Raw genomic sequence first — 26560 nt, 5'->3', positions numbered from 1 at the left:
GGACCATCCACTGGGAAAGCTTCTGGGGCGCGCGCCAGGAGACTGCCTTGCGCTCCACCTGCCCTGCCCTGGACACAGCCCTGGGGCGAGGCATCTAGGGACCACCTCAAGTCAATATTGGGATTTTTAATAAACCAAGGAATGGGATTTTAATTATTCAGAAACCCAGCTCCTCTGGGCCAGCTGCTGTTGGGATGGTGCTGATCACACAGTATTAAACGGACCCACCGTTAAGGGCACTAGAAAAGCGTCCGAGACATCCTTTGCAATTAGGAACGAACCAGACTTGGTAGCACAGGGCATTGATTGCTGGTGCCCATCCGGACCCTCCTCCTCTCTCCTTGGTCCTACCCCCCCACCCCACCGGAGGCAGCCTCCCGCGGCTCGGCCAGGACCTCGCGTCCTTGCATCGTGGCCTGGGCTGCATATTTCATGAGCCCGGGGTGAACAGGTGCGAAGTGCGCTGGGAGCATCCGGCCCACGGCAGCGCAGGGGGAACATGGAGAGCGAGCGCGACATGTACCGCCAGTTCCAGGACTGGTGCCTTAGGACTTACGGGGACTCAGGCAAGACCAAGACGGTGACCCGTAAGAAATACGAACGGATCGTCCAGCTCCTCAACGGCTCCGAGTCAAGCTCTACCGACAATGCCAAATTTAAATTCTGGGTCAAATCGAAGGGTTTCCAGCTGGGCCAGCCGGATGAGGTCCGCGGGGGTGGCGGCGGCGCCAAGCAAGTACTCTTCGTGCGGGTCAAGACTACGGTGAGCCGCCTTCTCTGTTATTTGTCTGCTGGAGCAGCCCGGAAGGGAGGGCGGAGAGAGGGGAAGGCAGGGAGATGCTGGAGCCACTGTTGGCTCCTTGCCGCCCCCCCCCCTCCCCAAGTCCTCCACAGACGCAGTGGCCGGGCGTGATTTCCCTTCTAGAAAGTCTTTGTGGTCCTTTATTTTAAAGCAACAGCGAACCCGCAGAGCTGGCGGCCCTGCCTGCCTCAGGGATGCGCTGCGGGACGGTGGTAGAAGCTTGCCTTCCCCGCTTCTGGTGGTGCCTGGTGTTTCCCTGGCCAGGCCATTGTCCCATGCCCTTAGCTGGGCGCCTGGCGCGTGTCCTACTTCCGCCAGGGCACCTAAAGGCCAGGCTGGAAGCCGAGTCACACGCTCTGATAACGCTGCTGATGGATAGGCTACTGTGTCTCTTTATTGGCACAAAGCACGAATGTGGCGGTTGAGGTGGTTTTGGGGCTTTCCCCAGGACACTGCCGAGTTTTGTTGTGAGAACGCCAGCGGGGAGACACAGGACAGTCCGCGCGCCTTAGTAGCCCCCTGAGATCCTAGCCACGATTGTTTGGTTGGCAGATAAGATCCTGGACATTCCTCCTCCCCGCCCCCATCCCCTTCTTCACTCGCACCACTGAAGCTTCCAGCTAGGCAATGCACAACAAAGAGATGGGTTTGGGCGCGATCAAATGGTGTGTTTGTTCCTCTTTCTGGGTTGGTTCTAGTCTCCTATCCACAAAGCTGTAGTGAACGAAGAACCGGCTGTGAGACCGGTATATTTCATCCTAAAACGTAGATGCCTGTGGGGCTGGGAGGTTTCAGCAGCATTCGCTTCCTTTGCGAGATGGGAATAGGGGTCTACAAGTAAGATCTCAGGTCAGATGTACAACACCTAGCTGCCTCATGACGGGTGCTCACCTAGAGTGGGGGTGGAGCAGCTATCTGGCACCCTTTGTATTTTTGTCTCGCTTGGGGATTCGTTGAGCTTTGCTCCTTCCTCTCAATCCCCCCCCCCCCCCCCCTTAACTGGCGACTATTTCCCAGTGCACAGCTCCCTGAGGATCTTAGAAGGAAGGCTTCTGGAGAAGGCTGTTCTTCCTCTAAGGAGAATGAAAGACACTTTCAAGCTCCGTCTGGAGGACTCACTCAGGTTTGGAAAGAAGCTTTTGGTTCCCAAGATTATTTGGGAATGGTTGCGTGGAGGATGAAGGTTTCTTTTGGAATTTATCTGGAAAATCTGAAAAGAAGGGTGAACTGGAAACACAGAAAAGTTTTTTCCCCTTCTTCTTGAGGTTCGGTTGTTGAAAGATTTGCAAGAGATAGATGTAAATGATGGTTTTGCTTTCTCCTGTAGCACAGAGCGCTGCTAAAGACAATGGTGAGGCACTGGCTTGCCTCGTTGGATGAAAATGACCAGTTTGACATCATTTAGAGTAAGGTTTCTTTACATCTGCATGAGCCAGAAGTGTGTTACAGAGAGGAATTGCTTTGTTTCACTTGGATGGGGACTAATGCTAAGAGTGGACAGGAAAAATAATTTATTGTTAAGCAGAGTGAATTATAATTCTAGCCAAGTGACTAAAATGTTGCTGTATCTTTTTAAAGCACTATTTAACATGGTCGTATATAAATATTATAGATTATATTATATATCATTGCTTAGCCAGAAAGTTTTTCAGTTTTTCATTCTTTCTGTGTTAAATTTAGATTCTCTGTTTGGGTCCAGTGAGTTCATGCTTGTAAAGATTTGATTACAACCATTATATGTGTTAGAATATGTGTCCCTTTGAAGACTAATTAAAATTCCAAATAACATAAGTTTTATAAAGGCTGTACAGGCACCTAGATAATCGTGGGTGTGAGTTATTCAAACCAGCATTCACATGCTGTGACACCCATATTTTCACGTCAAAAAATAAACGTGGAGTTGTTAGAGAATTACTGCTAAGACATCTAATAGAGAGTGACAGCTGCAGGGGAATAATAACGTAGCACGTGTTTCTCTTTTCAGTAAAGATTCCATAGATTAGTGGGAGACAATGTGATCTGCCAGGTGATATTGTTAAATGATTTCCGTGCAGTATTTAAGGCACTCTGTGTTCCATTCAAGCCTATTTTGAAATGTTGAATAGGATTTTAATTCATGAGCTCTTCTACTGTTCTTTATGAAAAATTTTCTGCTGCTCCTGACACAGAATTATAGGCTCCACCTCTCCTGAGAGGCAGCCAATCACAGTTTCAACCAGTTAAAAAATAAATAAAATACCCCTTTTATCCTTTTCCCAATGCCTGAATGCATTTTCCCCTAAATACACACACACACACACACACACACACACACACACACACACACACACACACACATTCATTTGCCTTCATCATGACACGGATACACTAAACAAAAAGACAGAAATATGTTTTCTTTTCATTCAAAGCGTGTATATTGCACACGTTGGTTGAAATGAAAACCTGCCTGTGAATGGTACTTTTGAGCAGATGAAGAGTCACTCTGAGCTCCTTGAGGTCTGAGGAACATTGGGTAGCTTTCCTCTCAGTGAGATATCCTTTGCTCCTGATGCTGCGTTAATCCACTGCTGCTGATAATTAGACGTCATTATAACAGCAAAAAGGAAAAGAGAAAAGGGAGAGGACAGGCCTGGGCTAATTAACTACTTTTATTTAATGAAAGAGAGACAGATAGCAATTGGGAGGGTACATAAGAACAGACTAGATACACTACATAGACTTAATTGCAACAAGGCAGTCTGTCAATCCCATAGTTAGAGGAGCTGGGTTTGCCTCTTACTTTCTCTAGAGAATAGACACAGCTTTGCAGGGGCTCTTGCCCCCCGAACCCCAAAACTTTAAACTGAGCATGCAAAAACGGATCCAAAATAAAAACTGTCAACAACTGGAAAGGATAAGTATGTCCTTCAATATTTTTCCTGGCCAGGTCTGAAGCTGAGGGGACCTTTCTGTCACTGATGTTTAGATAACTCGGAGGCTGAAACAACACTATTTGGTCACCAAGCAACCCCATCCTGCAACTCAGCCATCTTAGGTCTGGACGGGGACCTGGATGTGTACGCATATGCAGTTTGCTTAACATCCCATCTGCTTATTTTTTGTTTGATTTCATGCAACTGCTCTTAGTACATTTTTTAAACTAAAAAGCTCTGTCCAAAAAAAAAGACTCAGCAAATATCTGACAGTGATTGGATTGTAGCAAATTCAGTCAGAGACAATATCAAATAAACAGGAGTATGGCTGTTACCTTTATTGCTTTGTAGTTCATTAGAAGCTTTTGATCCCGATTGACACATTGTTTTTTGACAACAATTAACTGAAACACAGTCACAGTCTGAATTACCACAATATATTCCTCCACTTGATAGTATGGATGGTAAGATAAAAATAATAAAAAAATTTAATCTTTCTTTCTGCATTATGACTAATGCACTGTCTTGTACTTTTAAAAAACTCATTACATTGTATAAAACATTAATGAGAAATTTAGTAATTCCACGTTTGCGATCCTTCTTTTAGCTTTAAATCATGAATACTGAAACTCTATAATGAAATCAAAGAATATTTCCTTGACCTATGTTTGTAGGGAAAGACATCAAGGTGTAAGCTTTGCCTCCCTATACTCTAATCTATATTTACTTTACTCTGGAACATAAAATGAAATTTCTTCCACAAAGGAATATGCAGTGTCTTTAGTGATGCAATTCAAAAATGATTTATTCCGTCCTGCAGTCTGTAGCCTCAGAGTTCATATTGTTCTTGCTGTGCGTACTATTAATTGATGAGTGCAAAGTGAGGACAATGAATATTCATGCTCAAGATCATAAACAGTTAGCATTTTGTTAGTTCTCTGACTACGGTGTGCATCACAAATCCTTTATTCTAACCAGAGTGAGAGAAATAATAACTTACAAAGAATCTTCCCCTACTTCCTCCTCTCCTAACAGCATGCATTCGGAAACATCTCATGTATTAGACCATCATCTGGAACTTGCTACAGATCTCAGAGAGGAGAAATCCATTATGTTTTGTGCCTATAAGAGACATAAGTCATCAAAGTGGTCATGTTTTTGTTAATCTATTCTTAGATAGAACCGGGTTCCTCTGACACAGCCAACACATAGCATATCATATCTACAACATCAATTTTGGAAATGAAGTTGGGTCCAGAAATAACGTCAGCAATGCTGCTAATGGAATGCCCTTAGCGTTCCTTGTGGCATTGTCATGAGAAACAACCATCTGTGATCTTTGTTGTTCAGTGTCAGTGTAAGCTCTAAGACACTGGGGACCTTCAGTGAAGGCCACTTGTGTGAGTGTGAAATTGCAGGACATTTAATTCTAAACACCTCTGCATATAAGGACTATGTGAAGACTATCCCAGTTGAGGATCCTAAGAAAATAACTCTTGACTCCCACACCCATTTCTTATCGTCTTAATAGTAAATACGATGGGAGGAGCATCAACACTAGTATTTACCCATTTCCTCCTCTGCCATCTGAATACTTTGCTTCAGGATTTTATTTTGTAGACTCCTTGCACAAGATGGAAAGAGGTGAGGAAGCAGAACCTGAGATATGCAGCAAAACTCTCAAGACCTTCAGTTTTGTGTCAGGATCACATAGATAATTTCCCTCAGTGCTATTGTATTTCCTAAGACTTCTACCTGTATTGTCTAATTAAAAATGATCAAGATGAATCAATCCACTGTGGTTTAGGTACATTCTTTTTTCAAAATCTCTGTATGACAGTATAAGGAATAATGGAAACTAGTTGGCAGGAAGCAGGATTATCCCATCCAGGCAACCATCACCGTCAGCCAATCACACTGTTATCTCTCAGAATGCATATAGCAAAAGCAGTTTATAGACAGATTAATAGTTGTATAAAGACAGACAGAAATAATATCACCAAACTGAATTTGCAATGTAATGCTTATTCAAGTAAAAAATTCAATGTTACCAAAATGTAACAAAATGTATGAAATTTAAAAAATGCTGAAAAACAAAAATTAAGAGAAAAAAATAAGGAAAACCAAGTGGTTGAGTTACTTTGTTCTTTATCTGAAAGTTACAATTGACTGTGGCATTATAAACTTTCTCCCATTATAAAGGGCAGGCAGATTTTCCTTTCCTTTTAGCTCCTTGTCACTTGGCTCCTGGTTTATACTACATTTATTAGGTTAGAGTTATTATGTGTTTCATATAAAATATTTATTATATAGTGTAATTGTGTTTGTGCTGTCAAGGTTTTCATATTTATGTTATAGGATTTGGCTCTCACAATGTTTTTCTTTGCTTATGTCTAAAACTATCTCATGCATTTTTACCTAGATTTCTTTATCACTAATTTTTCGTTCCCTAATGAATAGCTTGTGTGGTGTGTTCTTTAAGGCTTGTGCTAATTGGACATATTCTTTCTTGGCCTCTACACATAGATAACAATTTAATAATAGGTTCTTCTAGTTTTCCATCAGAACTTTGCAGATATCTCTTGTGTCTTTTTATGAGGAAAATATTTTTTCCCAGTTTCATAAGTTGTATGCTTCTTTGTCACTGGAATGGAATCATTTCCCTAACATGTGTCTGAACTCTGTTTCTCTATATTTTTATAGGTGATCACACTCAAGCATTGTCTGAGTGTTTTTGAAAATCCCTTTGTTATATTTTCTACTGTGTACTTCCACCAAAATATTTCAAAGTATGACAGTTGAAAATACACAAGATGATATTTTTCTTCATATCCTGCCCCATTATAGTTTCTTTAAACTGGACTCTCTCTTTAAATTCTCATTTTTCCCCATGTATAGAAACACAGCTCACTTTTTCAAATAAACTAAAAGTCTGTGTGGCATAGTGGGTTTGCTTCCTTTTGTCTTATAATCAGTTCTTGAGGAACGTGTTCCATTCCAGTCGCTGACTCTTAGGTCTTGTAGCTCTCAGCTTCTCACCAGCCTTATGCGCCATGGGACGTTCTAGTTGCTCGGTGATTTGGTCATTTCTCCAAAAACTGTTTTGAAGACAGAGATTCAAACTCTACCATAACCTGATTAATGTGGTATTTGCTTTGTGCTTATTACGAAAGGAATAAACGTTGTCTACTAGCTGTTGTGTGGCCAGACATTCCTACTTATGTCCATATGAGAGGAATCTTTTCTCCTTTCTCTATACTTATATGTTTGTCTATCTGCCTATCTACCCAGCTAATTATTAAAATATATGAAATTTAAAGTCTTTCCTTGTTTTGTTTTTTCTAGACAGGGTTTCTCTGTAGCTTTGGAGCCTGTCCTGGAACTAGCTCTTGTAGACTAGGCTGGCCCCAAATTCATAGAGATCTGCCTGCCTCTGCCTCCCTAGTGCTGGGATTAAAGGCACGAGCCAACACTGCCGGGATGAAATTCAAAGTCTTTATTATTTTAGTTGTATGCTAATTACTGTTAACTATATTCACATTTGTATGTATGTGTGTGTGTGTTTGAAACATTTCCTATATAATCTATATCCATTTCCCTTTCATTTCCCCTCTAACTCTTAAATTTGTCTTTTTTTTTTTTTTTTTTTTTTTTGGTTTTTTCAAGACAGGGTTTCTCTGCAGCTTTAGAGCCTGTCCTGGAACTAGCTCTTGTAGACCAGGCTGGCCTCGAACTCAGAGATCCACCTGCCTCTGCCTCCCGAGTGCTGGGATTAAAGGCATGCGCCACCACCGCCCGGCCCTTTAAATTTGTCTTTTTGTAACTGACTTATTGTGCTTAAGACAAGGTATTTAGGATTCACCCTTGCTACAATATGGTACAGAATTTTCTTTCTTTTTATGGTTGAATAAGATGTACAACCAGGTTTTGTTTAAGCATGATTCCAATGACTATGCTGGCTGCTCCCATTTCTTGGCTATTGTGAATACCACTGATATAAAATTGGAATACCTGAATATTAAAGAAACAAATTTTAAAATAAATACGAAGATATGTGACTGTGGGATCATCTATCAGTTATGTTATTAGTGTTACTTTTGGGTTACTAGCAACTATTTTCAATGTCAGTCATAGCCTTCTGCAGTCCGATCTACAGTCACAAATATGAACACATTTTAAGGCCATCTTAAAGAATGACCAACTGTTGACTTTATTTTCTCTCAAGAGTTGTTTAGTGTTGGGGCTAGAGAGATGATCAGCAGTAAGAAGCATCTACTGCTCTTGCAGAGGACCTGGATTCAGTTCCTAGCACCACCATGGGCAGCTCACAAGCACCTGTAACACGAGACCCAAGGGAGCACTAGTCCTCTTCTGGCCTCTAGCCTCTGGAGGAACTGACCTTATATGCATCCCTCCCCCACTTACACATTTGCACATAAATAAAAATATCTTCAAAAGGTTTCAGAGATCATATATCATTTTTAAGCAACTGAAAATACTGAATGCTAATGTGATTGATGATAATATTATATTGATACTTTATGCTTATGAAGTTCTTTGGGTAGGTTACTGAATAATTCATTTAAATGGAATGCCACTTTTAATCTTCACAGTAGTCCCATGCTGCTACCACTTTCTTATTAAATTAAGGTTTAAATTAAGGTGGATTTGTCAGAATCTACTCAGTTGTAGGTTCCACAATCCTTGAATTAAGATATGTATTTCTAAGTATTTAAGTAAGACACTCCAATGGCTAAAAATCTAGAATATCCCCTCCAACATTAGTGATTGTAGATTAATATCCTATACTAATATTTAACACATTGTAAAATTTGCTAAAACATAAATATGTAGAGATGAGTTTTAAGTCTGTCTGTCTGTCTGTCTGTTTGTCCACTTAAGTTTCAGTATTTTATTCCTTACAAATTACCTCTCACACTGCCTTAGACTCACACGTGCCATTTTCTACACATACCTGTTATTCTGATCCGTAGTCTATAATTACCTCACCATAGAACACTGTGGCTCATACTTTGTCCTTCTGCTGTATAAGAGGTGACTCTGTACTTAAAAATCAGTGTATTAACCACAATCCTACAGATTCAGGGCATACATAAAACACTAGTGCACACTTTATGGCTACACCATTGGAGAAATAACGTCAGGGTGTTTTTAAGGGAGGCCGCACAACTCAAACACCGAAACCGTAGGTTACAGTAGAGCTGATGTATCAGCTGGCGAGAGACTAGGAGGCCTTCTAGTGCTTACATTAGTTTAGATTTTATTCTGCAAGGAATGATGGCTGCCCAAAATATTACAGCAGGAATGCCAGTACTCAAGTAGATTTCAATGTTCTTCATGGTTTATATGAGCATTGATAATATGAATTAAATGAGTAGAACATTAAAGTCACGCAGTTCAACATATTGTTTGAAATAACATTATAGGTAATAAAATAATTATTAAGTTTCACATCAATACAATTTAATAGCTTCTTGTTTCTGAGTAATTGAGCCTGGTTATAAATATATCATATTGCTATTAATTCTAATAAAATATTTAAAATAGAAATCCATTTAACTTAGAAAAAACAGATTGGGTCAGGTCACTTTGTGATACATAGACATTTTGACTTGAAATTTATCTGTTGATGGCAGATGTTAGATAAATAGCCTCGGCTACCTCTTAAAACATGGAGTTTGTGCTAGGCAACATTTCAAATAAGGTCCTGAGCTTTTTTTTTTTTTGCTTATGTTGATTTTATTCTTATTATTTTGTCCATGCAATGGAAAGTCCTATGGGTCTCCAATTTTTGTGAATTCTGGCAGGAAAAATTTAAGACAATTCCCAAATATGCCCACCCTTGTGTAATCTCATTTCTTTGAATGTGGGCAAGACAGAACCTATGCATACTTATGGACAAGGTCAAGCATAAGACAGGGATGCTTAATATGTCTCTGGCCTAATAATTTCCATATTTTTATACCTAAAATAATTTCCATCTTTTTATACCTATATATTCTACTAAGAGAAGTTGTATAGAATCTTGTGCCTTCTCTTGGACTCTTTTCCTTCCATTGTTTCATCTTGTCCCACTTCAATATGATAGCATTTGTTTTATCTTATATTTTATGTTGCTATATTTTTTAGAATGAATGAAAGAATGAATGAATGGAAACCTAGCCACTTGAGTAAAGGTTAATACCTGAACTGCCATTTATACCTGATCGAAGGAAGAAATCAGTTTTCTCCATGGAGTAAACCTGGGTATATCAGCCTCTCCAGGACTGGCTTTAAGTTCAGAAGTATTTGACCAACATATAATGGACTCCACAGTTTTTGTGCGCTTTTATTTGGTTATGCTTTGATGTTTCACTTTGGGCATTGTTTTATTTTGCTTTCTTGGTTGGGGTGTTGTTTTTATTTATTCATTTATTTTTCATTTTGAGGAAAACTTCAAGTAGGGTGGGTCAGTAGGGAGAGAGGATCTGAAGGACGTGGGGGAAAGGAAGAATATATATATTTAAAATTAAAAAAACTGCTTACTAAAACTATAATAGCAAATAAAAATGTTTTAAAAATTAAACAGGTTATAAAATAAAGGAAGAAAATGAAAGCCTGGAATATACTCAATACCATAGTGACCCTGTAGCAGAGAAGGAGGGGACAGGCTGCTGAGAGCTATTAACTCTTAGGGTAGTTCCATGTCTTGGCCACTAGAAATGGTCCTACAGTACACACAAGAGTGCATACATCCATTTGACATTCTGGTTTTATCTTCTTTGCCTATGCATCAACTTGAGGAGTGCCATTTTTTATATTTTGGATACCCTCTGTATCATTTGTTATATAGACAGATGTATATCCTCACCATCTGTTGGCTACTTGTATATCATCCTTTCAGAAATATTTTCTCAGTTATTTCATCCAATTTTTAATTTTGGATATTTATGTGCTTTCTGTTAAATTTTTTGGGTTTGTTACATATTTTAGACCTTAATCTTGTGTCAGATATTTAGTTTTCCAACATTCTTTTTTATCCTGCAGGTTGTCTTTGTGTTTTGTATTTCTTTTGTTATATAGAAGCTTTGTAGTTCGATGTGACATCACAGAATTCTATATTTGCTTTTGTTACTAATGCTTTGAGGTCATATCTAAAAAAGTGCCATCACTCAGACAAATTTTGTGGAGAGTTTTTTTTCCATTTTTTCTTCCAGTACTTTGAAGTTTCAAGTTTTGCATTTAAAACATTGATTAATTTTGATTCCATTTTTATATAAGACAAATACTATTTAGTCATGAACAGGCATTTGTGACAACATATCTAAACCCAGAAGTTGGGATGCTAAAAAAAAAATGAAATAGGCAAAGAAAGAGAAACACTGAACGATCTTACTCATACATGGAACTGGCAAAAAAAATATTGACTTTATGGAAGTAGGTAGAAAAACGGTGTTTACCAGAGGTTTGAATTACTCATGGGTGAGTGAAAATGAGATGTTGTTTGGAGATAGGTAGCCACAGATAAAGAGGATTGATGAGATCAAGAGATCTATTTATTCTGCAAGCTACAATAGTCATGAAGCCTGATGTATTCTTGAAAAAACTGTGCAGTGAACTTATTAGCTGGATTCAGCCATTCTATAGTGCATGCATACTTCCTTTTATTATACATGCATATTTATATACTATATCCTATATAGTAAATACATTTTCATCTGCCAAGTCAACAAAATTAAAAGAGCAGAAGGCATCTCAACACTTTGAGAGCATACTTAGTCAATATCTGACAGAATCCTGGGGACTGAAATACCACAATTACAAAGAAATAGATTCTGCTAGCGAGCCAAAGTTTGTTTGGATGTGAGTCTTTCCCTAAGGGAGCTTCCCCTTAAGAGAGACCAATTCAGCATCATGAGAAACAAGCAGAAGAGCCAGTTAAATCATGCTGGCTTTCTGACCCACAAACACTAGATAATGTAGCAGACCTCTTGAGCTACATTTTGGTAGTAACTTGTTATTCAGTAAAAGATAATTAGTACATACACCTTTCATGTAAAGTTTCACAAGGGATTAGTGCAATTAAAACAGGCTAAGTAAGATTATGATTATTAACCATTGAAGAAGCAGTTAGAAACACTTTAAATGATTATTTTCTCTAAGACACAATTTATGATAATTTTGTGGTTTTGGTGAAATGGTGGTCTATATCAAGATAATCTACAATTTCAAAAAACAAGTAACTTATGATACAGCATTGACACATTTATTGCCAATCAATGACATTAAGGCATACATACATATATGTCTACATATGTACACACATACAGATATATATGTATATTGTATAGTATTCTCATATATTTACTATACATACATGAATATATATTATCCATGCATGTATCTATATTTATATTTCTATTAAATTTAATTAGAAAATTCTTTGATTGTACTAGATCTGTCCCACTAAAATGCAGTGGCATACTGTTTTCCACAGGAAGAGGGAGACAGAGAAGTACATGAGTAAAAGTAAATTATTATTAACATAATTATAATTGGTATTGAAGATGTTTCAAAAAGTTTCAGCAAAATGTAAATTTTGCTGATTAGAAAGAGCTATTGTGTAACAGAATTTAGAAATGATATTTCAATATAAGGTAATTCCTTTTAAAATGACCTGCCTACTACTTGGGAAATAGGACACAGAAGATAGCAGAAGATTGCAGTATCATGTAAGCTATTGCAGAGGGATGGAAAATAGGGTTTTCTCTTTCTGTTGAGTTTATTTTGATTTCCTCCCTTTCTCACTGTCTGGAGTTCGCTCAAGTGTTCCATTCTTTCTAATTTTAATCAAGTGTTCATTTAATGTCGTTATCTCTACAGTTATAGATTTTTCAAGTGTTTTGTAGCCATTAGAAAACTGGGAGGCTGAGGAAGATTCAGAGTGTAAGTTCAGGAAGATGGAGCCTTGATGTGGCTACCAAGGAGAAACCTGATTTATAGGCAGAAAGCTGATCTTTCTGTTCTGACTATTTTTCTTTCTTTTAGTTATGTTTTCAGCAATAAAAACAATTTTGTTGAATATTGATTTTTATTGTTGTGTACAAAATGGTAGTTATGGAAATCATTTGAAGTACCATCTTTTAATTTGTTTGTTTGTTTGTTTTTCTATTTTTCGAGTGGGCAGTGGCAAAGTGAGGCTGTCCCATGTCTGAGTGAGACACATGAGTCCTTTCTGTTGGTTCTCACTGCCAGATGGATGGAGGATTTTAAGGGTTTAACACTGGGACACAGGACAAAGCTGAATGGCCCATATGGGGATCTAATGTCCTTACTTGGTCATAACCATGGCATGCTCTCCACAATTGACCTAATTAGATGAGATTTTCAAATATGCCGTCTAAAGTTTGTTTGAATATCAGATATGGGTCACTGTTCTCCAGGGCCTTTTTTGTGCTTATTTGCCTATTTGTGTTTGCTGAGGTCAAAACAGGAGTTTTTGCTGTTTGTTTAGCAAATTCTTTCTTTATAAAAACTATTCTTAATATTTATTTATCCTTAATAAATAAACTATTTATTTATTTGTTGGTCTCCTTAATTTGGAATATGTTAATTTAGAACTATCAGCAACTTAAAGAAGGGTAACATTTAGTTTGAACATCATATTAAGAAAGTATTTTATAATTTTTACAAATTTATAATGAAGATAGCAGAGATCACATTCTCAGCATGATAAAATCTTTCTTAAACCATCTCTACCCACAAATAAACAATTGGGATGTGTATTTCACCATAAATGCCTCTCTATTTAATGAATCAGGTGTGAGGAACAGGGGTCCTTCAGCTCATTTGCATATTTTGTTGATTTTGCATGATGTATAATGATTGGTATATCCTAGAATTTTCAGAGTATGACAGCAAAATCACATTCTAAGTTCTAAACTTTAAAATTAAAACATTCAGTCGTGACTGGCAGCCAATATCATTGCAAAGTACTGCAAGGCAGAACTAGACTGTTGCCTATTGGGAAGGAGGAGAGTGCTCTGTCGAGAACTTCACTGGTGAGAGAAATCGTTGCCATCCTCCCTAAAATTGAGTTCTTTGGAATGAGTATGCATACTCAGGAAAAAGAAAGAAAGAAAGGTAGAGAAAGGAGCAGAGAGGAACGGAAGAGAAAAGGTGATTAGACTCTCTATGAATGCATGAATTGAAGGTAAAAACCCAACTATGAGAGTGCCCGTAGGGTGATCCATCATCACGATGGCTGAGTTTTGTGTTTCCTGAAGGCTTATGACCATAGTAAAGGAAGTTTTCCTACTGATGCGCCTGGTGCCATAATTTAATCAGTGCCTACTATTTCATCTTCTTTAAGCCCATACTTAACAAAACCCCATTATTTTGTTCCCTACTTGATTGTCCAAGGAGAAAGCACATGCTGGTTGGACTATTGCCAGTGGTGGAAACATCTGCTGTATTTCTCAGTATAAATAAATAATCAGTTCTCTTAAGATTTCAATGTTTTGTGAGTTTTTGGTTGAGTCTGAACTCTCTACATTTAATTAACTTATGTACATCTCCAAAATCCCACTTCAAGGCAGGAACAGGAACAATGACTCTTAGAGAGGGAACCAAATGGAACTCACTGTTGCCCGAATTTCTTGGAACTGTGCCATCTGTTTAGCCAGTCTCTCTTCATCTGCTGTCTGCCTAATAGATTATTTTCTAAAGCGTGGTACCTAGTACATTTTTTTAGGTATAATGATGTGATGATTTAATGTAACTTTTGATTCAACTCTCTGATTTTAAATTATTATCACTAACATTTTCAATATGCAAGTACATCATCTCAATAATTATATGGCTCCACAAATAATCAACTACCTAACATTTTCTCTACCATTTCCAGGTAATGTACTATTTTATTTATTTCCTATTTGAAGCCTTCCTTCTCACATAATTACAGTGATTACTCATTTTAAAATATATGTGAATGAGAATCAAACATTTAACACCAGGGCCTTTGGGATACTTTTGTTTGTGGATTAAAACTGAGTTTTGGAAACTGGATGACTTCTTTTTAGGTGCTTAACAGTCAACCAAAATCTTGGTTTGTGTAAAATGCGCATGTCATTTTCCCAGGGTGACCAGATATGTTAAGATGATTCTATTCGAATGATGACACTAAAGATCCTGAAAACACTAGGAAGCCCCGCTCCCAAGAAACCATTGGCAAGAAGAGCAGAGAGGGAAGTCAACCACACATATTCATGGCAAGGGCTGTTTCATCCCTTTTTATCTCGTGGAGTTAGAGCAGAAACTGGACTTAGCTATGGATCTACCAGTAAGAGACCACAGAAACAATATGCTCTTTGTCTGGAGAGAAAGGAAATTGGACTACTGCTACAAGAGAAGGACTAGGAATTTCCTTCTCCTTTTCCTCCCCCCACTGTAGAATGGAGAGGCTGGGCTGTGTCCCGCACCCAGCTAGCTTTACCCAAAATAATTACATGGAAACTGTATTCTTTTAAACACTGCCTGGCCCATTATCTGTAGCCTCTTATTGGTTAATTCTCACATCTTCCTTTAACCCATATTTAGTAATCCGTGTAACACCACGAGGTGTGGCTTACCAGGAGAGATCTTAACCTGCGTCCATCTCAGAGAGGAGAAGCATGGCAACTCACTATGGCGTCTGCCTGAAGCGTCTCCCCACTGCCTTCTACCCAGCATTCTGTTCTGTTTACTCTGCCTACCTAATTTTCTGTCTCTTAAAGGGCCAAGGCAGTTTCTTTATTTATAATGAAAGTAACACATAGACACTTCTCCATCACCCCACTTCCTCCTCCTATTTTTTTTATTCACAGTCTATCAGAATTGCAAATGCAGGTCCTGGGGTCACGTGACTGCTGTGGTAGTGGCAGCACCAACAGAGGGAAGGAAAACCCACGTGGAAATTTTGTTTCTTTAGCCAAAGGAACATGATAAAAGGACAAAAGAGTGGATGCAAGAGTCCCATTTCTGAACTGGAGAGATGTCATTGGACAAGCTGTTCGGTTCACAACTGACTTTAGGTACACTGTGATTCCCAGGGCTTCTCTGCCCCTACCCAGAGTAGCTGACCTACTGCCTCTAGTGTAGCCAACTGGTAAAGTTTCAATGGCTTCCTAAAGCAATGCTACCATTTGAAGATCAAACATTCAAACCATGAACCTATGGCAAATATATTTTTCATCTTGGAGTCAAAGGTTTTATGAAGTAGAGGATGGGCTTGAGCTACTAATAGAAACTTTCCTGCTTCTGTTTCCTAAGTAACAGATCACAGGCATAAGCCATCATGGCTAGTTTATATTTAAATCATAACACAGTAGAAAAATTAAATATATATTGGTTCAATAATCTTTTGTATTATCTGAGGAATTATATGTTTGTGGCTGCTGGAATCATAGACAAGGAAAAAAGCAATGTATTAAGAGAAAAAGAAAAACGGTGCTTGGAAGTTTCTCAGATTTGATAGGGAATTTAAGCTGTTGACGGAAAATCATGATAAACTCATGAAAACTATTCACAAACATACCATAAAGAAATCAGAGCAAGAAAGATTTATCAGAAACTGCCATGACAAATTGACAGATGACACATTATAAGTTGGTAAACAATAATAACCATTACTTCAAGCTCCACATCACAACCATGGAGCCGTAAGAAAATTTGATTGAGTCTTCCTGAAGTGCTCAAGGAGAAGAAATGCACAACTCATGTCAGCTTTAACTCACAGATACATTTGTTCATTGTTGGTGGAGACCGCTTATTTATTTCACAGGGACACAGACCCAAAATAATCACTCAGAAACTATATTAATTACAATACTGCTTGCCCTATTAGCTTATGCATATTTCTAGCTAACTCTTTTTTTTTTTTGTTTTTCGAGACAGGGTTTCCCTGTAGTTTCTAGAGCCTGTCCTGGAACTAGCTCTTGTAGACCAGGCTGGCCTCGAACTCAGAGATCCGCCTGCTTCTGCCTCCTGAGTGCTGGGATTAAAGGCGTATGCCACCACCACCTGGGTCTAGCTAACTCTTACATCTTAAATTAAGCCATTTCTATTATTTTATATATTACCACAAGGGTTATGGCCCACTGGTAAGGTTCTGGCTAGCTGTCCCCTGTGGCTACATGGCATCTCACTGACTCTGTCTTCTTTCTCCCAGAATTCAGTTTAGTTTGCCACATCTAGCTCTATTCTGCCCTGCTGCTGGCCAAAGAGGCTTCTTTATTCAATAACCAATAAAAGTAACACATATACAGAAGGACTTTCCACACTAACTCACGAACACAGAGAAAGTGTGCAAGTTTAGGGTTATCCTAGATGCTTATCCATGTATATCTTGATGTCATCATATTCCATTATTCAGGAAAAAAAAAGACAGTATTTAGAAATATTCTCATATGAAGAGAAACAATGAATTACTGCAACTAAGATACAATAAATGCTAAATAGTTTTCAGGATGAGGGAAAATGATTCCAGGAAAGTATTTAGAAGTTCATTATTGTAGCAAGAACAATAATAGGTATTAATAATTTTTCATCATACAAAGCCTTTCAAATATGCATGATTTCTGAAAAAACAAAATTATAGCATTGTGTGCTAAGTTTTCCCATTTGCATGTATAATATGGATGACTGAATTTGCATGTGAGCTTATTCTTTGACCATAAAAGATTTTAGCTATAAATCAGAAGATAAAGAAACCTGGAAATTCTCTAAGTATTTAAAGATTAGAAATGATACTTTTAAATAATCTGTGGATAAAGAAGATTTTAGGAATATTTACTGCAGTAAACACTAATCCAACAAGAGAAGGAATGTCTTAAATCAATAATCCAGGTGCCTATCTGAAGAGTGAGAAAAAGAGGAGCAGACAAAACCCGATAAAATGAATTCAATTTTCATTAATTTTTAAAACACTTATTAGAGAGAGGGAGAGAATGCAGAGGGGGAGAGGGAGAGAGGAGAGAGAGACAGGAAGGAAAAAGAGGGGCAAGATACATATGCACACACATGCCAGTTGTGACAACTGTCAGGAGTCAATTTCCTGCAGTGACATAGGTCTTGGGAACTGAGTTCAGGTGGAAAGTCTTGGCTGCAGGTGCCTTCATCATACTGATCACATTTAGTTGGTTCTCAATAATTTCATTACATTTGAGATCTCCATTTTAAAAAATGTTATACATTGTAGTCTCTGCTTGTGGAGCTGACCAGGTCTTGGATTCCAGGGAATCTGCATAGCTACACCTCTTCTCTATACTCTCCTCCAATCCTACAGTTTGGTCTCATGATTTACTTGGTGAATATAAGGAATATGCACATTTTGTGCCCCCAAGATGGTTTAGGATGCCATGCCAATGTTTACTAGCATTCAGTTATTTTTAAGGTTCACAAGCCATGATGGGCTCAGAAGAATTGATTGAGAGACATGAAATTTGCTCCACTGGAAATGTTGGGACTCCATGAAGTCCTATGTCTTCACTTTCCTGGAATCCTTAAAGTTAGAGGATGGAGAGGATCCTTAGAGAAAGAGGAGGCAAAGCCGCTATAAATATTCTTGTGCAGGTTTTCTGTGAGCCTAAGTTCTCACATCTCTTGAATGAATGTCCAAGAATGCGGTCACTGTGTTACAGGTGACTGCAAGTTTAATTTACTCAGCTGCCAAATGGATTTTCGTGTCTTCCCTATTTTAATTTGCTACCAGCAATGTATATATGATACCCTTAGCCTGCCCTATCTAGTTTATGATGTTAATGTTCATGTCAATGACAACAGAATGACAGTCATAACTTCTCTTTTGTGAGTCATTATTTCATTTATGTTTGAGGATAGCTGCCACTACACACTTATGCCTTTGCAGGTATCATTTAAATATCTTATCAGTTTTTATTTTTGAGAATCTATAACTAATTTATTTCATCCCTAATCAGTAGCTGTTTCCTAACAAGGCTTTGCTCCACTTCCTTTGGGGAATCTGTGTACCCTTCCTGTTGGTTTTGGAAATGTCTGCCAAAGACCCCTGAGTTAAATGCTTGATTCCCACTCTGTCGTACTATTAGTAAGCGCTAGAAGCTTTAAGAGATGGAGACCACTCTAAGGTTCTTGGGTCATTTGTATCTTGCCCTTGAAGGGGACAGTGGGACCCCAGTCACTTCTTTTTTTACTCCTTTGTTCCTGGTCATTCTTCTGCTATAATAGTCTATCACAGGTTCAGAAAAGCAGGGCCAACCATTCACAGGCTGGAACCTGCAGAGTTGTGAAGCAGAAAAATGTCTTCAATTTATAAGTTGGTTATTACAGATATTTGTTAGAGTGACAAATTACATCAATTTCTATAATCAAGATTAGAATATTTAATAGGAATGCATATGTAGAAGGATGAATATATTTGTTAAATGGAAGCTTTAAATACAAACATTTTCAATGCTAATATTATATGAAAAATGAAAGATCAGATTAGATTTTTTATTTTACTTTACATACCAATGACATTTTCCCCTCTCTCCTTTTTTCCAGTTCTTTTCCCAACCTCCCCTACCCCCATTCACTCCTCCTCCATCTCCATTGAGATGGGGTAAGGTCTCTCTTGAGAAGCAACCAAGCATGGCATATCAAGTTGAGGCAGGACCAAGCTCCTCCCTCCTGCTTCAAGACTGAACAAGGTATCTTAGCATAAGGAATAGGTTCCAAAGAGCCAGCTCATGCATCAGGAACAGGTCCTGGTCCCACTGCTAGGGGCTCAATGAAAGTCCAAGCTGCATAACTAACTGTGACCCAGTGCAGAAGGCCTAGGTTGGTCCCATGTCAAATCCCTAGCTGTCTGTCCAGAGTGCATGAGCTCCCACAAATTCAGGTCACCTGTCTCTGATGGTTTTACAGTCATGATCTTATACCCAATCCCTGCTCATAGAATCCTCTACCCTCTCTTCGTCTGAACTCCACGAGCTAAGCCCAGTGCTTGGCTGTGGATTTCTATATCTGCTTCCATCAGTTACTGGATGAAGGCTCTATCATGACAATTATGGTAGTCACCAATCTGATTACAGGGGAAGGCCAGTTCAGACATCCTCTCTACTGATGTTAGGAGTCTTATCTGGGATCATCCTTGTGGGTTCCTGGGAATTTTCCCGGTACTAGGTTTCTCCCTAACCTCAAAATGGCCCCCCTCTGTCAAGATCTCTTTCATTACTCTCCCCCTCATTCCATTCCCAACTCTACCATCTTGGTTCCTCACGTTCCTATTACCTTCCCCTACCCCAGTTTACCCAGGACATCTCATCTATTTCCTCTTCCCTGGGAGATCCATGTGTCCCTCTTAGGGTCCTCCTTGTTCCCTAGCTTCTCTGGGGCTGTGGGTTGTAGCCTGGTTATCCTTTGCTTTACATCTAATATCCATTTATGAATGAGTACATACTGTGCTTGTCTTTCTTGGTTTTCTGGGTTTGCCAATTTCAGGAGACCATCATTTTTTTTTTTAACAGATGAGTAATACTTCATTGTGTAGACACAGCTTTTACTTATTCATCCTTCAGTTGAGGGGCTTTTAGGTTGTTTCCAGATTCTCTTATAAATAATGCTGCTATGAGCATAGTATCCTTGTGATATGATTGCGCACCCTTTGGATGTATGCTCGAGTGGTATCACTGGGTCTTGAGGTAGACTGATTCCCAATTATTTGAGAAACTACCATAACAATTTCTAAATGGTGGCTATACAAATTTGCATTCCCATCAGCAGTGGAAGAGTATTCCCCTTCAGATTAGATTTTTTTTTCGAGACAGGGTTTCCCTGTAGTTTCTAGAGCCTGTACTGGAACTAGTTCTTGTAGACCAGGCTGGCCTTGAACTCAGAGATCCGCCTGCCTCTGCCTCCCGAGTGCTGGGATTAAAAGCGTGCGCCACCACCGCCCGGCTCACATTAGATTTTTAACTTTACAAAAAAAGATATTGAAGTGACAAAAATAGATCAATGGTAAATTTTATAGACATGCAAATTTTAGGAAATAATATCATTCTGGTGGACTAAACAGTATGCACTAAAATGTGTCTCTTAAAAACAGGCCTCTCGCCGGGCGGTGGTGGCGCACGCCTTTAATCCCAGCACTCGGGAGGCAGAGGCAGGCGGATCTCTGAGTTCGAGGCCAGCCTGGTCTACAAGAGCTAGTTCCAGGACAGGCTCTAAAAAAGCTGCAGAGAAACCCTGTCTCGAAAAACCAAAAAAAAAAAAAAAAAAAAAAAAAAAAAAAAAAAAAAAAAAAAAAAAAAAACAGGCCTCTCAACAGCAAAACTGACTTTAGTCATCTTAGAATATGAAGGATTCTGCTTTAGTTGCTTTTGTCATCACTTTAGAGCAAGTTCATGGGTTCGAGGTTTGAGGATACAGTTTGTTACAATATGGGAGGCATGGTGTCAAGAACACACCTCTGTTCTGGAGGAAGACTGTTCCCATCTGGGTGGAGCAGGAAGCAGAAGGACAATGCAGGGCTTTTCAAGTTGCCCACTTCCGTTTTTCTGACTTACTAGGGATTAGTTTCACCCATGTTCAAAGAAGCAGGGGGAATCTTCCCCCATTCCTTAAACCTTCTTGGAGAAACTCTCTCAGGTACTCATAAAAGTGTGTCTTCTTACTTTGCCAGGGTAGTCCAATAGAGATAACTCTACTGGCAGAAGTGTCCATAAACCAGCCTTAAAATTGTGAGCATGGGAGAGCTGTTCCCATTACTCACTCATTGGTCAGGTGGTGGCATGCACAGGGGGGAGATGCCATCCCCTTCCTTACTCCACCCCCATCCATCAACATCTGAGAAGGGTTTGAGAGCTAACCTTGGGGTCATAAGGGCAGGAGAGTTGCCCCTGTCCCCCACCAACTGCAACACTCAGGAGAGCAGGCCCTGCACCTCACCTGGACAACAAAATAGAGACAACCCTGTTGCCAGAGGTGTGGGTGAACCAACCCCCAACATTGTTAGTATAGGATTGCTGTCCCCATTACTCATCTGTCATGTGGTGGCATGGGCAGGGGAGAAATGCCCTCCCCCGCAACCATCTATGCCTGAGATATGGCAGGTGAGAGAGACATGGCTCTGAGGTCACAAGAGTGGAAGAACTGCTCTGCCTCTCCTCAGCTGCAGCACTTGGGAGAGCAGCCCCTTCACATGACTGGGCAACATAATAGAGCTGGATCTGAAGATGTGAGTGTGGGAGAACTGACCCTGAGGACTCAAAAGCAGAACTGGAAACCGGCCCTGCTCATGGCTCATTGAGATAAGGGTGACCTAGCCAAGGCAATGCAGGAGAACCCACCTTGGTGGTGTGGGCAAGGAAGAGCTGGCCAGCTGACCAACCCTTCAACTACCCGGGTCCAGAACCAGTGATATGTGTTGGCCCACCCCAACATCCACCCCATCTGTGATCTGCTGGAGCACGTAAAGGGACTGGTCCTGCAGACCCAACGCTGCAGGATCTTCATGTCAGAGGCCAACAGCAGGATAACCAAGAGCAGTTCCAGTGAGGACCCAGCATTGATAGTGTAGCAGGAACCAGAGGCCTCAGAGCAGACCAGTGACTCTTTGCAATGAACCCTTGCAAGATGTATGGATAAGAGGGTTTACTGTGTAACTCACTGTATCATACTACAGCTTCCATGATGAGATAGATCTTTCTTTCTTTACTTTTTCTTAAATTTTATTTTATTTTATATTGAAAGAAGGTTGCAAGGGCAGAGGGTAGATATAAAGGAATAAGGAAAAAAATGGACAGATATGCGTGATGTGAAAGATGCAAAGAATAAATATAAAACAGTTAAAAAACAGTATGTCTTCTCATAGATTATAAATTCAATCAAGTTTGCAAAAAAGAATAACCAATACAAGTCCCCCAGCTTACTCTATGATTTTTAACTCAAATAAAGTGTTAAAAACCTTTAATAAATATCAGCAAGATTAGACTTCAACTAGGTATATTTAGATCAAGATGAGTAAAATCAGCTTTGTTGATCTTCACTATCTAGCTGCTTTCCAGGCTTAGACCAAGTACAATTTAGCAGGATTGTTTGTTTTAACTAATAATTTAATTTGCAAAAAGTAGAATAAAAAATTTATTTTTTCATAAATTTCTACAGAAACATAGATAATAAATATTTGCATATGGAACAAATATAGATCTAGAAGAAAGAGGGGTAAATTATTTACTTAAACATGAATAATAGAATATTAAGTTTTGGGGGGACTTTAATATGATAATTTCTTAAAACTACTGTTTTATTCATAGATTGAAGTGAAAACATTTTCAGGTATTTTATAATGTAATTCTTGCCTAGAAAGATGTTATAAAAATTCCAAGTGCATCTTATGTAACTAAGAACTTCCATGTGTTTGTTGTTGAACTCTGAAAGGTAGTGGTTATGGATCAGTGTAGATTTGACTGGGCCAAAAGAATGAACTGTGAAAGAAATTGTGTATGACAGGCATGCCATTTTATACTTACTTAGAAATATTGCTGAGGGAAACTATCGAATTGTGAGGACTTATTCAGTGTACAGCTAAATCTGGACAGTTCCTAGTTGCGATGCTCATGAGGAGTCAGAATTTGCTATCAGTACAGGAAAACTGATGTGTTCATATGACCAAAGCCAAAACTGTATTGCTGGTATGAATGAACTCACGGGTACCATATGGTAAGAGGTAGGCAACAATGAAAGAAGAATTAAATATAAAACCCAAACATATTTGAACTTCAATATACAGAAATTAGAACGCCATAACTATATTGTCATCTTTTACTTCTATGTCTAGTAAAAATAACAGTTCTCCATAGCACAGGCAGAGAAAACAACCAGGAGGGACTTGACGCTGGCGTGAGAAGAACTTGGCAGATGGAGAATTCAGCATAACAGGACTTCACCTTGCTTGCATTCATGTTTCCCCAGAGAGCGAGAACTGGGACAGTCCCCTTTCTCAATGGCTCATATCTTAGTCTTGTGTCTGAGGATATATTAATTATGGGAGAAAAGCCAATGAAGTGTGGTAGGAGTTGTGAAGCTTGTGGTTCAGCTGATGACCACACAGGTAACCGTAGCAACAGTGACTCACCCTGAGTTCCCACTCTGCTTTTCCCCTGTGGTGCAGGGACACTTTCTGTTCCTGTCAACAACCCTCATTCTGCTGACTGCAGTGATGAGGTTCTGAAGAGGGTATCAAGGCTGAAGTCGAGAAAACGCTGTTCTTATTTGTACAGAAATGTGAATGTGCCGGAAAGAGACACTTGTCTTTGACATTGACAATGTACATTTCCAGCAAATTTAGCATTGCCTCCTCAGTGTATGGTGGCTTCAGACTCCCATGTTAAGTAGCAATGGGATCATGGGGACCAAAAGCTCAGATGTTTATTTAAAAACACAGATATTTTTTTTTAAGTCAGGTACTCGTAGAAATAAAAAAAAATCAAAATAATCAAAACATGTACTCTTTCAAGGAAGCCACCGTGAAAATACCCTGGGAATAGTAGGAATTTATGGTTTCATGTTTCTGGAGGCTGGAGTTAAAACCAATATGTTGGCAGTATTGACCCTTGTTCTGAGCGCTATGTGGGAAGAACCCCCACCCAAGCTTTTCACCTGATTCCTGGTAATCATTGCCCTTCTATGACAGCACAATTTTCATGATCTTATCTCAGTGTCTGTGGATATGATAAACAGTGTATTCACAAAATTAATTAATTTTCAAGGTCAAGGGTGAGCTAGAGAAATGTCTTGATTTTAGTGATAAACAAAGTGATTCAAAATGGGAAATCAGTTAGGGAAAGAGAATAAAAGAGATAAAACATACATTTCAATAGATTGGACAAGTGCAGTATGAAGTACAAGTTTTATAAAATACCAACAATCTTTTAGCAAAAATGAATCTGTGAAGTTGGAAAATACAAGATATATGAAAAGATGTCTTTACCAGGTTCATGGTAGTAGAGCACCAGAGAATTCTAAAGAAAGAAAATAATGTTCAAAACACTCAATGGAGAGAAACATACTATTTTAGATCATTTTAAGCACACAGGTGACTTACTTTTTAAAAATAATAACATAAAAGACAGAGTATCAAAGGCTTGACCCAAAATTAGAGGGCATAGTGAGATATTATTATTATTTGAAATTTGAAAGTCTCTGCTATTTATAGAGCCACCAAAAAATTGCTAGGGGTGTATCATAAATGCAATAAAGCCAGAGAACCCCAAAAGGAACTATAACTGTATACTGCTCTTTCACTTCCCAGCCGCCCAGACCTGAATAATCACACAAAAACTACATTAATTACAACACTGTTTGGCCAATAGCTTATATTTATTCCTAGCTAGCTCTAACATCTTAAATTAGCCCACTTCTATTATTCTGTGTATCACCACGAGGCTGTGACCTACTGGTACAAGTTATGGTGTATTCCTCCTTCAGCACCTTCCTTTCACCCCACCCTCCACTCACCACTCAGGATTTATCCCTAGTGCTTGAACTGGCATCTTGGAGCACAGTCTCTTTGGAGGGATACCTTGCTCAGCCTAGATATAGAGGGAAGGGCCATGGTCCTGCCTCAAAGTGATGTCTCAGACTTTGTTGACTCCACATGGGAAGCCAAAAATGGACTTTTAAGTAGAAGTTTACTGATAGACTCTAAAGCAGTTAGAGGGGAGATGCGATTTATTTTAGGCTTTATTCATGCTAATATTAGACAGTGATTTAGCCACTAAAACAAAAAGAAACTTTGGTTTGTTAGACAAAAAAGTTAAATATAAGATAAAGAGAGAGAGAGAGAGAAAGAGAGAGAGAGGGAGAAGGAGGGAGGGAGGGAGGGAGGGAGGGAGGGAGGGAGGGAGGGAGGGAGGGAAGAAGAGAGAGAAAAGAGAAGAGAGTTGGGGAAGACAAAATACATATAAAGGATAAATAATTTCACAAATACATTCAATAAATTAAATCAAATCCTGCAATTAAAAGCAAGAACAAAAGGACTGGGAAAATAACTCAGAAGTTAAGAGCACTTTCTGCTCTTGGAGAATGAGTACCTAGCTTCAAGTCCTAGTACCTACATGACAACACACAACCATCTCTGACTTCTAAGTCAAAGGGATAGGAAACTCCCTTGAGGCCTACTCAGGCACCTAACACACATGTAGTGTACATATAAAAAGCTTAAAACACTCACACACTTAAAAATTAGAAACAATATTTAAAAGTAAATAAAATGACAGATGCTTGTTTCATGGTTGCTTATAGGAGATAACTAACTGATTACACTGGCACATGCATTATGGAGTGACACAAGAAAAAAAGAATAGTCCCTCGCGTCATTAAAAGTGTGTTGATCTTAGATTGGATGCAAAGTATGAAAGCCAAGCATGGTGGTTCAAACCTGCAATCCTAGTGACTCAAGAAGCTGAAGCAGAAGTTTCATAAGTCAAGACCAGAAATGAAAATGTGGCAAAACCCTATCTTAAAAAATATAAAAGTTGGGATGTTGTTGACAGCTGCAATACCCTGGGCACCACACACATATGAAAAAAGAATAAAAGAAAATAAACATATGTCAACAGAAATGTGAAAAATGAAGAAATGGATTGAAAAATGGTAACTTCTGAGACTTATGGAATAACATCAGATCTTCTTTCATAGGTAAATTATAAGCTGCAACAGAGAGACACAGAGAAAATAGATGATGGGAAAAGATACACTCCAAATAACTAGTTAAAGACAAATATATATGTATATATGTATATACATATATATTATGATCAATGAAAAAATAGGGTTAAAAATTAGC

At 38.9% G+C, this 26560-nt stretch overlaps 1 protein-coding gene across 4 annotated transcripts in view; it reads left to right on the top strand.

Moving 5' to 3' along the window:
* The first annotated feature begins 499 nt into the window (after nucleotides 1–499).
* The window catches only part of Nol4 (nucleolar protein 4), a 352858-nt gene continuing 326797 nt past the window's right edge, over nucleotides 500–26560 (top strand). For all 4 annotated transcript variants that reach the window (XM_038330862.1, XM_038330861.1, XM_038330859.1 and 1 more), the window contains exon 1: nucleotides 500–763. In XM_038330862.1, coding sequence (XP_038186790.1) covers nucleotides 500–763 — 264 coding nt within the window. The remainder of the gene's footprint in view (nucleotides 764–26560) is intronic.

This window comes from Arvicola amphibius, chromosome 5 (genome assembly GCF_903992535.2).
Source record: "Arvicola amphibius chromosome 5, mArvAmp1.2, whole genome shotgun sequence".
Classification (NCBI taxonomy): Eukaryota; Metazoa; Chordata; class Mammalia; order Rodentia; family Cricetidae; genus Arvicola; species Arvicola amphibius.
The sequence above is the reverse complement of the archived record's forward strand: the minus strand, read 5'-3'. Positions and strand labels throughout refer to the sequence as shown.